The sequence below is a fragment of the Ptychodera flava genome, chromosome 13 (genome assembly GCF_041260155.1).
Source record: "Ptychodera flava strain L36383 chromosome 13, AS_Pfla_20210202, whole genome shotgun sequence".
Classification (NCBI taxonomy): Eukaryota; Metazoa; Hemichordata; class Enteropneusta; family Ptychoderidae; genus Ptychodera; species Ptychodera flava.
The window spans coordinates 662,259-675,168 of NC_091940.1; the positions used below are offsets into that span (position 1 = coordinate 662,259).

Here is a 12,910-nt window from a genome sequence, read left to right on the forward strand (position 1 = left end):
ACTCTGAATTCAGTGAATATCTCGCTATGATTTATCCTCCAGAATTGGAGATTAAAGAAACTACAGAAACGGCCTCTTCTGCTTCATATCTGGAAATTTTACTTGAATTTGACTCTAATGATCACCTTTCTACTAGGCTATATGACAAGAGAGATTATTTCAACTTTAGTATAATCAATTTTTAAACTTGAGATAAAAATAAATAGTAATAACAGACATCATTTGGGAAAGAAAGAATACTTGCTGGCTATTTCCATTACATCTCAAATACACAAAAGGGACACTCCTTGCATATTTTGTAACAAATTCTCTCTCTTTTTAAAGCTATAAACATATACTTTGACAAACTTAACATGCTATCACGATTTTGTGAATGCATGAGTAAATGTAAATTTTGGTATTATCAGTAAATCATAATAAAAATGCAGTAAAAATTTCTTTCTCATTTCATGATATACAGGGCAAACAAGCTTTTTATGGACACTTAATTGTAACTCTGAAATGTTTAGTTATATCATTCATTAAATGACCACTGTATTATTCCTGAAAAGTGTGATAAACTTGTCAGACTGTATATGTCTTAGCATGTAAGCATACATGTATATGTTTTGGGGGCCAAAAAAAGACAGGAAATATGAGGGGGCCATAGATTTTCTACCACATTTAGCAGGGGGCCAGGGAAAAAATCACCAGGAGAACAGAAAATCCTCCAGGCCAACCCTGGAAGTAAATTCTGAACACTCCCTAATTCGCCTTGATTTGCGCAAGTCTGGTGGCGATAAAGTTCCCTGCCGACTACAGTGACAAATGAAATGGCCACTTAGACATATATGCGCATGCGTTTCGGAGTGGTGTCATCAACGACATTCCGTTGACACGCGATGATCACGTGTTAAGTGTTTTGGTCTTAATAAAGTGTTAAGCCGGGGTAGTGGGTATTGATGATACGTATCATATTCGTCAATTCGAAAAGATCTTTCTCGCAGGGTTAGTCACTTTTGTTGTCAGATTCATTTTTTGTAGTCATATCAATATATCCTGACACGAACAGACTTGAATGTGCAACATCTAGGCTATACAATAGAAAGAGATCGCAACAACACCCCCGTTACTAAATGGAATAACTTATGAATAATGCATTTCCGACCAGCTGATTGCGTCGTTTGTTGATAACGAACTCTTTGACAGATCACACAACAAAGATAGCTCTAATAAATATATCGCTGGAGCCAGTGGTTGGTTGTGCAATTAATCTGCAATCGGGAAACTGCTCTCGTTCGTCTTTAGCATCGCTGATATCTTGTTGAGACGGATACCTTTTCTCGTTGTAGACCCTCTGCGTTTAAGGTAAGTAAGATTTCAACTATTCCTCTACTGCTGCAGTTCTGACTGGCAGATCGTCATACGCTCAACCGAGCGCGGGACGTGCATTGGGCCTTTGCAGTTGACCTCCGTATGTTCTACCGGTGTACGCGAAGAATGTATGAACAGAAAGATCACATAACATCATTTTGGGTCATAATTTTATGAATGCGCACGTATGACAATTTGAGTCTAATTTCACAGCAAGTGCTGCAAAATTGCATTCGTCATGGAGTGAGTTGGATATCTATCGATCGTGGAGATCCGTCGATTTATCATAAAACGGTTGCCATCGAGCTGTGAGTGCGTAAGGCTTGTACATTCATCGCAGAATACCACCAACGCCCATTTTTACTCAACATTTTCCGCGAGGTTTAATTGAAAGAGCAATGCAGTATCGGTAATTGCTCCTCACTAGGTTGAAGTGGCGGTCAATATTTGTGTTGTGGAACCCAAGCTACGAGGAAGTGATACAGTTCTGATAGTTCTTTGTGTGATTTCGATGTATACTGTACTTTAGGGTGACCTAGGGCTGTTAAGCGAATGACGCTTCTCTCGTTAGGGACTAGTCAGTTTATTTAGAGGGGTAGGTTGGGGATTAGCCCTACTGTTTGGTTTTTGCATGGAGGTAGTTTTGGTTAGAGGCGGACTAGCTGCAGTACTGTAGCTCTAGGTTTTGCCTTGGTATCTGTTTTGCTGTCCGACCCAAATACCAAAGGAAAACCTAGAGCTACAGTACTGCAGCTAGGAGCAGACTTACTGCAGTTACAGTAGCTGCAATTATTGTAGCCCACGGGCCTTTGTTTGCCGTGTTGGCTACAGTATTCAGCCCTGGTCCATAAGGCTACAAATTCTTGTGGGGAAAGCCAGTGGGGAAAGCCTAATTCAAGCGCCACGAGCCATGTGCCGTGCGCCGCGCACTGAGAGCCAAAGTTCACGATGGACGATAAGCATAGAATTAGGTATATTTTCACCCCAATTTAATTCATTGATTCATTTTCATGAATTGCTGAATACTGGACAATTTAACATGCTGTAGGGAGTAGAGGAAGAACATAGTCGTATAAACTGAACAAATATACTGTCAAAATGATCAAAAAGTGTCAAAGTTGATAGAGATACTGCCCTGCTACTGCATACTGGCAGTCACAGAGATAGCTCTGACTTTGAAGTAGCTGAAAATGAGTTTGGGTCGTGTGACATTCATGACAGTAAAATATACTTGTACACAAGATCAGGCCAGAGAGCAACACATGAAAGAAAAGAAGACTTGAAAGTTATCGGGGATCTTTGGATTCTGGCATATGAGAATGATCAAATATAAAAGAAAAGAGATGAAGTCACCATGTTTGATTTTCTACATTTTCACGTTCTCATCGTGAAATAAAATAAAAGCGTAAAAGTTAAAAAGACTGTAATTTTAATCAAACATCAAACAATGTATGACTAAATGGAATTATTTTAATTTTACCATCAAAATTTGCCATAATTACACCCAAAATTTCAGAGATTAAAACATTTATTTGATGGAATATTTTAACCGTCCAGTATTCGTAAAACCCTTATACATCTAAGTAGCATCTACATGTCTTGTTCTTTTGAAAAAAATATTTTGGTAGGCCACTATTTGGCAAAATGTAGCCAGGAATTCATAACAATCTCATAATCGTCATTTTGTGTGCTCTTCAGTAGGTGCCATTAACTTGGCAAGAGTTGGATTAACTCAAGTCGGCTTTGACTTATAAATCGAAACAGTCTACTGAAACGTTTAAAAATGAATCAATTTAAGAACTTGCCTTAGAAATATGGCTCTGTTAATAAGAAGTAGTGTCGAACATCTACGATTAGAACAACGCAATACATGCTTATTTATACTCTGCGTGCATCCCTTATAAATATGCAGCTATATGATAATAGGGGGACTTGAAGAAAAATTTTGATCATATACACGGGGGGACTTGAAAATTTCTGAAGGTACTGAGGTGCGATCTGAAACAAAATATGATTTCAATCGCAATTCCTTCAGCCCCCCACCCCCCACGTTATTTGTGAACGCAGCCTCTATAGAGAAAGTATGAGAACAGTATGTTGAGTGCAATATTGAGCGGCGAACAGCGCTGTCTTGGGTAGTCCCAACTTTTAATGATTTTTTTCATTATTTTTGTTTTTAATGCAAACCGTTATTTAAGCAATAACCCCCCGCTGAGGACGGGTATACCACGAGATATAGCACAATTCACGACATATATGCACGAGCCACAGGCGAGTGCATATATGGAGTGAATTGTGCTATATTGAGTGGTACACCCGTCCTCAGCGGGGGTTATTGCTGTTATATTATATCAACTTTATGCTATTACTTTTGTAGACATTAATATTGATAAAAAGGGGGCTGTATTCAAATATTTATGGAGAACGTTGTTTGCTCAAAACAGTGGTTCAATGAAATGGGCCCCAGAACAAGCATTTTAACCTTCTCCAGAAACATCCAACACTCAAAATATACGTAGACTTGCACAACTGTGAGTTTCGTATCACATCGTCAAACGACTATTTATTAGTCCCCACGGACGAAGTCCGGGGGGACTTATAGATTGGGTCATGTCCGTCCGTCTGTCCGTGTGTGCGTGCGTGCGTGCATCCGTCCGTCCATCCGTTCACGCAGATATCTCAGACATGCCCTGGTCAATTTCTTTCAAACTTTGCACAAGGATAGTACCCTACCCCATACAGATGCACCTCGATTTGTTTCACAATGCGATCAAATTTGGCCATGTTAGAGGACTTTTTAGTTTCCACCTCCATAGACTCTCATGTATAAGGCAGCTGTCCATAGACTCCCATGTATAAGGCAGTCCATAGACTCCCATGTATAAGGCAGTCCATAGACTCCTATGTATAAGGCAGTCTATAGACTCCTATGTATAAGGCAGTCCATAGACTCCTACGTATGTATAAGTCAGCTCTGCATAGAATCCCCTGTATAAGGCCAAGTAAAATAAAAATTTAGTTTCTCATCGTATTCATATAGCAAAAAGGATGCGGTGACACAGTTTTTAGCCCCACGGATGAAGTCCAGGGGGCTTATAGATTGGGTCATGTCCCTCCATTCACGATGATATCTCAGATATTTTGACAAATGTCACGTGACCTCGGTGACCTTTGACCTCAAATATACATATTTGTCAATAACTCAGTAACCACAAGTGCTACACCCTTCATATATGGTACATGTAGGATGAACCGCAGACTGAGTTCATACATATATTCATTATTGAAGAAATTAAAGTCCAACCTTTGTCGAAATCGTACGATGGCAGTGCCAACTCAATGAGCCGATCTCGGACACACGTTTCCTCTTAGGCCTTAGCCTTTCAAAGAAGATTGGGTGATGACGCTCACTTGCTCACCTCGAACTGACAAATACAATGTTTTGTTGTCTTACAAGCATTGTTTCATTCTCATAACAGAAGTCCAAACGTTATTGGGGCAACCGGTATGTCAAAACCTTACCAACCCGCCTAGAACGTTATGTTATTGTCATGTGTGAGAACACGTGTACAAACCATACGGCCGTTTTCAGGGCTAACATTTATATCAGCGACTGTAGCGTACCGGTACTTTCGGCCGTAGATTTGGGGGGCTGTTACAAAAAATTGGCTGTCTTTGACTGACTGTAATTAAATTGATCATGGAGGCTACCCCATACTTTGATGTTTAGTTGTTTTTGATATCATTGTCAATGCAAAATATGGACTCTGCCTACAGTTTTGTAAAATACAGTGTACGCACGTTTCGCAAGAATACATCATACCAGTACTGACTCAACCTTGCTAAGTCACGTCCGAAAAGAATTCACTTTCGTGATGCCATTGCATCATAAACGCTTGTCAGTATAATAGTTTATGACAACCACGAAGTTTTCATCCTGTGTGCCCGCCAATATACAGGGAACTCTAAGCGTACATATGGTTTGTTTACATCGTAATTGTTCTCGTATGCACAGCAAATGTTTGACCACTTTACACCTCTGTGCGTCACTGAATGATTGACAATTGTTTGAATCGCGGAGCGACTGTTTCCTAGGGGCCATTTCCTTTGGTACGAAGCGATTTTTCCCCTTATCGTCGTAATTTTAAAATGCTTTGTGAAACTTTGCGGATACCTGTATGGCCTACGTGTTTATGAAACAGTCTATGTTTATGGTATGCCAATAATGTTTGTTTGAGAATCGCTTCAGCTGATTTTCACGGAGCGGTCTACCTTGCTGTTGCCAGTTGTCACTCAAGCGCCATTATGAATTTTCGATGAGTTAGGGGTCTTTTATACCCCGCACCGGGGTTTAAGACGAATCACTCAATCAACAAACCGGTTTACTGGGGACCCAGATCACATGACTAGGGTCAAAGCACTAATGATTCACTGGTGTCTTGCCATGTATTCCACACGAAATAACTGCAATGATCCTTTTATTCACCATATTGTAATATTAAACAAACTTGGTAGAGCCGATGAGTAAAGTTACCCTCATTTTCCTGTGTATTTTATACACACAGTCAGCATTGCATCAATTAAGGTTCCAAGACAAGAAATTGACCACTTTAAACTAACAATTCTCTATATTTAATAAGCTCAGAACCCCCGTAAATTGCATATTTTCGGAAAGCCTAGATATAGGGGAACATTTTGGTTACCATAGTGTCACCATTGTTTACATAACTATCACGTGACAGGTAATTTGCATAACCTTTCAAAAATCGGTTTTCCCTATGTTGTGCAACTTTTCTATTTAATACACACAAGAACTGATGAGAAATTTGGATCCAGGATAATTCCAGATGTGGTAATCACCCCCACAGTGGAAGGCATTTCACTATCTGTAACTAACTTAAGTGCTGTTTACATTAGAATGATAACACTCATGGTATTAATTAAAAACTCCCAAAGGTTGTAAATATATATCCTGTTACCTGGCGTTATGTAATACCAAGGGATTGAACATTTGATATTCAGGAGGGGGTAGGGGCTAGAAGATTGATGAGGTAGCATTACTTTTTACCCGATCCCTTGTACATTTTTTCCCTCTCTTTATTTTTTCCCCACTCTTCCAACCATTTGTTTTTGTCAAGCCTTCTCTGGCTAATTTTTTTGTTGACATTTACTTATGTATGTAGGATCTGCTTTTCCTATTGCTTTGGAAGTTGATATGCATGTTGCTAAAGATGACCTCCAGTACCTAAGTTGCAAACCATATTTGCTTTTGTCATTCTTGTTTTTCTGGTTTAAATATTTCTTGAATGGACCAATTAAACTGAATGTGAGCACACTGTCCTTGACGGTATTTTTTCAAATGTGGCTGATATGGTGAGAAACAATTCATCAAATTTCATAAAACTTGGTATAGATGTTGAGCTCACATTGCTTTAACATTGAATAACGACACTTAGCAGTGTCATGTTAATTAAGTTTTAATTTACGTATTTTCCTATACTGTACATAGTACATGTGCTGGTACAAGTATACATGAATAGAGACAGACAGACACTGGTATGACCATTGAAACTTTGTGTAGAAGACATTGGTACCATTTGATGCAAGAAAAAATATTTAACAATTTGGGAGTTTTAACTTTCTTTCTTTATTCCCTGTAGATCACCAATTAAAACGCAACATGTTGAGTGGAATAAGCACTTACATATTTGGTGCTAGCCAGGCTGACCAAGCTGTTCCGGAGGACAACTTTGAATTGCAGACTAAAGACGCAGACAATGAGTGGGTGCTAGTGGATATTGCAGGTCTGTATATAACAGTAGTACACGATACAGTACGTGGAACTTAAAGTACCAATAATGCAATACGATTTGTACCCATGGAGGTCGGATTGTGCAGTATCGCCATCACACATCTGCACCCCTTGTGAACCCATTTATGCATACTACGGTATTTAGGGAGCGTTCAGTTTTTACGGCCTGGGGGGGGGCGGCAAAATCTTGTCGCCGGTGTTCAAAAAAATATAGACCCCCCCTGCATTTTTTGTGAAAAAAAGATGACCCCCCCCCCCTTTGTCAGACGAAAAAAATTGATGACCCCCCCCTGAAAAATAACAAAACCCATATGGTTACCCGCATGGTTTGGATTTGAACTCCGGTACGTGGCGCACTTTATTCAATGCCAGTGCACAAACTTCTCAGCCACATCCATTGAAACGTCTGTTAATTAGGACGACTGTAAGGCAATTTTTAACTTCATTTCCATAGACAACTCATGTCCATGGACATTGTATAAAGTAAACTTTATTGGAGTGGTTCGCCAAAGGCAGCCCTCCGGTTAAGAGGGTCATGGGCCATTACGTAAAGTCAACTTTATTCTAGTGGGCCACCAAAGGTGGCACGCCGGTAAAGAGGGTCGATCATGGCTATTGCATAAAGTAGACTTTACTGGACAGGGCCGCTGAAGGCGCGCGGCCATTATCATTATTCAGTGCGTGATCCCAGGGGTCCCTCAAACATGTTTCTAATACAAGCCGCGGCTTCAATTGGGAATTTTACGGTAAGATTGCCGTTGGGTATTACATAAAGTAAATTTATTGTAGTGGGCCGCCGCAGGCGGTCCGCCGGTAAAGAGGGTCAATCATGGCCATTGTATGAAGTAAACCTAATTGGAGTGGGCCGCCAAAGGCGTCTGCCCGTTAAGAGGGTCATGGGTAATACATAATGTATATTTATTGTAGTGGGCCGCCAAAGGCGGCCCGCCGGTAAAGAGGGTCGATCATGGCCATGGCATAAAGTGAACTTTATTGTTGGTATTATGTTTTTGAAAATGTGGTGACCCCCCCTTTCCTACCAGTGAAAAAGCGATGACCCCCCCTTTGCGGATTCCAAAATTAAGATGACCCCCCCTGGATTTTGGCCCCCCCCCCCATCCCCCCCCCCCCCCCCCCCCCGGCCGTAAAAACTGATCGGTACCTTAGCAGTCATAGTCATTCAGCGTGGTTGCAATCGCCTTGAAATTATTTACACTACAAGTGACAAGTTTTCCCTGTACATACATGCATGTATGTATTTTTATTTATTACTGGCCAGGGAAATGCGTGACAGAATTTCTGTGGTTTAAATTGATATAAAAGGTGGAACGTCTTAGCCCAAATTCAGTTTATGATCATATAAACAGAAACACATTTCAGCAAAATCCAGCAAAGCTGTTGACGCTAGATGTGAACGTATAGTCGCAATTTTCAACAAGAGATAGTCAAAAGCTGTTGATACTGGATATGAACATATAGTCGCAATTTTCAACAAGAGATAGTCAATTTCTGTAAATATTACAGTGTATCCTGTGAGCAGCACTAACATATTTAACACCCCTATCACGTTTGTAGTTGTGAGACCGGTGTTACAAAAAAAAGCAACCATTCAACACGTCTCACCAATCAAACATGAATTTTAAGCAACTGATGACGAAAACTCTGTTTTCGAAATGTAGCGCCAAAGGATTGTAGTGTCACAGTACATCCCAACGTTCTGATATGTAGCCCTACATAGCAGAACGTTGCATAAACTGACATCATAAACTACCCTTTACTAAACTACCCGGTCAACGTAGCGCCTGTGAGCTAGACACAGAAAGGCCATACAATGACTCAATCAATCTTTATTATACTCAACTCACACTAGCAGAGAGTGTGGTATGGTACATTCCAAAATTGGACAAAGTACAAAACTGAACACTTTCGAGAGGACAACAAAGTATCCAAGTTGTACAATAAGCAAACTGTTTAACAGTGGGAAGGCTACTGGAGGGTCAGCACAAATCAGTGTTCTTCAAGAATATAGCAAGATCTAGAAAATTATACTCCATAACCTTTTAAGGGCCGTTTCTTTTTGTGTGACACCGGAAAAAGTGGAGCAATCTATTCCATGACTCTTATACAAATTACTGAGACGACCGGTCATGTGGTTGAACTTAGCAACAAAGTTTCAATATCTTAACTGAAGTACTTGAATGACAGGCACAGGAAATGATAACCAACGAAAACGCATTTTCGTTGCATTTTGATCATAATATATCAATCATAATTACATGCCATGGAAATTATGCCTCCTCCCTTCAGAAAGCTCTACTTTTAGCCCTGCTACAGTATGTCTCAGTGCTGAGAAGGTCGTGTCCTTGTCATGACTAATATCAAAATTTGCATACAACTCAGAGTATAATGGGTTGTCAATAGGCCACCAAACTTTTGAGTATCACTATCATCCATTATACCTGTTTCTTTGGGCATTAACGGTGTGCAATATTCACATCAAATGACTAGAAAATTCCCTTTTTTTTGCAGAATCTAGAAAAATAGCCTTTTCTTGTCTGAGTAACGAAAAAAAGATATCCCTAAACTGACAATATGTATGGGCTACCAGCCATTGTCACTGGCTACCAACTTCACAAAAAGGTAGCCCAAGTGGACTACCGGGGAAAAAAGTTGATTTCGAGCCCTGACATGCATGTGCACTGTGGTGCTAGTAATCATCAGTACTTGAACTTCTCATTGTACTATGAACTTGCCTACTTAATATATAAAATATGGCATGTGTCCATGAATAATTCATGTCAACAAATATCTTTTGTGACAGAGAAACCCAATATTTCGATGGATGGAACTCCCGTAGCAGTAACTTCATCAGCCGGAAGCAGTGACCAATCAGTACCACTTCCTAATGTTGGTCAAGAGGAAAGTTGGTTTGTTACACCACCTCCATGTTTCACTGCTGGAGGTCATTCTCCCATTCATTTGGAACAAAACCCACTAGAAGATCTCCTGATAGAACATCCTAGCATGTCTGTCTATGGGCCAAAACATCAAGAGAATAATATCAACAGTCCTAGCAGTGCTCAAGAAAGTAACATACATGTTAAATTTCCATCAGGTAGGGCACATAGAGAACAGAATGTTGTACACAGACCCCCTAGAAGAGCAGCAGCCATCGCAGCAAAGCTTTCTATCAAACAACAACAAGCACTGCTTGTTAGATCTCAAAGACAAGAACAACAAAAGAATAGCAAATACTTGAGTCGGGGTAAAATAAAGCAAAGAAACAAAGTGTTCCATCAACAGAGCTGTAGCCGGCATCAACGGAAAAAGAATCTCATAAGCAAACATTGCATGAAGGTTTCCAAAAACAGATATTAATAGCAAAAAAAAGATACTGCAGGATCGAGAAAACCATGGAAACAATGATTGTAACGAACACCAACAAATAACTGTGATAGACAACGTCAAGAGATAAGAAGCCACCTCCTGAAATAATCTATAAAACTCTTTATTCATCACATCACTGGCAATAGTTGAATTAAAGAATAGCAACATGGCCATGCATGGATGAGTAGCTGTGTATTTTTTAGACCCATACCAACCAAACTTGACTAACATTGTCATTTTGTATTGAAATACATTGTTTAGATTTATTTTAATTTTTCCACTGTTGAACGCAACCTTTCAAATGACATATTTTCAAGTTTCGGTAGTACATTTATGATTAATGATAGACAATCTCATGACTAAAACTTGATTTGCCTCTTTCCAAATTCACAACAAATACACATTTTAATACTGAACTAACATAATCAGGAACAACACCTAGCAATTATGGTTTCCATGATGACCAAACTGTCTATTGACTAAGATTTTTGATGCCAAATAAAGCGGGAAAGTGATGCCTATGGACTTGTAAATAATGCACCATGTGCAAAGCTTAACTTAATCATAATTTATGAACTTTTTTAGACTCTATATATACATGTTTACTAATTATTATCACCAGAATGTGATGGAATCTTTTTAATCAAATAATTCTGTACAAATGTGAATAAGTTTGTAACTCTTGGTAGCATGGATTGTCAATTGTATGTGGACATTAGTTTTACTAGGCATTGAATTGTTACCTTTATTTCTTGTAGTCAGTAAATATGCCATACAAGTTTTAATAATATTACATGCCTTGTATATCGAACGTCGAGCACTCCATAGGATTCAAAGATAACTTGTCGATGACGTCACAGGCCACATAATCATCACTTGACTGAAAGTGAACCAGAACTATTTTAAACTTGACAACTTTGGGATGTAAAATTGTTGAAATTTCATTTTTTGCATAGGAAATTCGATGTTTTGAAAATTTTGCATAAAAAATTGTTAAACGGCATAACAGTAGTTTAAATACATTAATGCGCCATTCAATGATGAAAATCGTTTCATTTTTGACAGATTTTTGTCTAAGATGGAAAGCATTTGATTATCATTTGCCAATAAATGTAAATGTTTTGAGTGAAAATTGTGTAAGAGAGGTGTGTAATAAAACATTATAGCCCAAATAAGGTACTATGTACCCTTGAGGAAGGAGACCATTTGCCCTCCTTAAGTCGAGCAAATGGTCACCTATCCCTCGGGCACATAGTCCCATGTTTTGGCTATAATATATAATATAAGTGGCTTATAACTCGCCTATTTAATTACAAGATTTTGAAGTTTGTGTGTAGGTTATCATATCTGGCTCCTTTATATTCAAGCAGTATGCATGATTGCACATTAAACCACAGTGTTCACTGACCCCAAGAAAAATACCTGAACATCAACATACCATTTTTTGCTCACGTGTTTACACACGTTAGCATATGTCGCAGCGATGTCTGTCTGTCTGTGTGTCTGTCTGTCTGTCTGTTGGTCCGATATCTCAAAAACGGCTTATCAGATCAGAATCAAATCTGGTACATATATTCAGTTAGCAAATGGCAAGAACTGATCAGTTTGTGGTGGGTGTGGCTTGCATACTTTTTGCTCATTTGCATAATTAATGATTTTAGAAAAAACGGATATTCATTAAAGAGGACTACACACAATTTGATGAAATTTGCTACAAATGTTGATCACACCAAGATATATCGGTAGTGGGAACCATTAAGGGATGACATGAAAGAAAGTTGCTAATTTGCATATTTAATGAACTTTCCTTATTAGGGATATATGTCTGATTTGACAAAATCGATCAAAATCGACCAAACTTGGTATGTATATTTAAGATACTATGATTTAACATTATTGAAAGTCATTAAGCGTTTTAACTGCAGCCAATTCCTAATTTACATATTTAATGAACTTTGCTAATTAGAGATATATATTTAAATTGACTGGACCAAAGTTGATGAAACTTGCTACATGTATTGAAGCTACAATGATACAGCATTTTTGAAAGTCATTAAACATTTGTACTTCAGCCAATTCCCAATTTGCATATTTAATAAACTTTCCAAATTAGGGATATATATCTGAATTAACTTGATTGTAGTTGTTGAAACTTGCTATATACATCAAAGTTACTGTGATATAATAATATTGAAAATCAAAAAACATTTTTACTTCAGCCAATTCCTAATTTGCATATTAAATGAATTTTCATAATTAGGGATATTTATCTGAATTGACTTGATCAAAATTGATGAAACTTGCTATGTACATTAAAGACACTATAATACAATATTATTGAAAGTCATTAAGCATTTT

The 12,910-nt window shown here is 38.5% G+C and overlaps 1 protein-coding gene across 1 annotated transcript; it reads left to right on the plus strand.

Moving 5' to 3' along the window:
* Positions 1-898: 898 nt before the first annotated feature.
* On the plus strand, positions 899-11,838 carry LOC139148638 (tumor protein p53-inducible nuclear protein 2-like). The gene is made up of 3 exons (XM_070720131.1): positions 899-1,347; positions 7,014-7,157; positions 9,987-11,838. Exons 2-3 carry the CDS (start codon positions 7,034-7,036, stop codon positions 10,541-10,543), a joined length of 681 nt encoding a protein of 226 aa, XP_070576232.1. The 5' UTR covers positions 899-1,347; positions 7,014-7,033; the 3' UTR covers positions 10,544-11,838.
* The last annotated feature ends 1,072 nt before the right edge of the window (positions 11,839-12,910 follow it).

Bases quoted from the DNA above. Each gene is read 5' to 3' on its own strand.
- LOC139148638 (XM_070720131.1), top strand. From the start codon at position 7,034: ATGTTGAGTGGAATAAGCACTTACATATTTGGTGCTAGCCAGGCTGAC. The intron at 7,158-9,986 runs GTCTGTATATAA...CTTTTGTGACAG, and splicing joins GGTGCTAGTGGATATTGCAG to AGAAACCCAATATTTCGATG.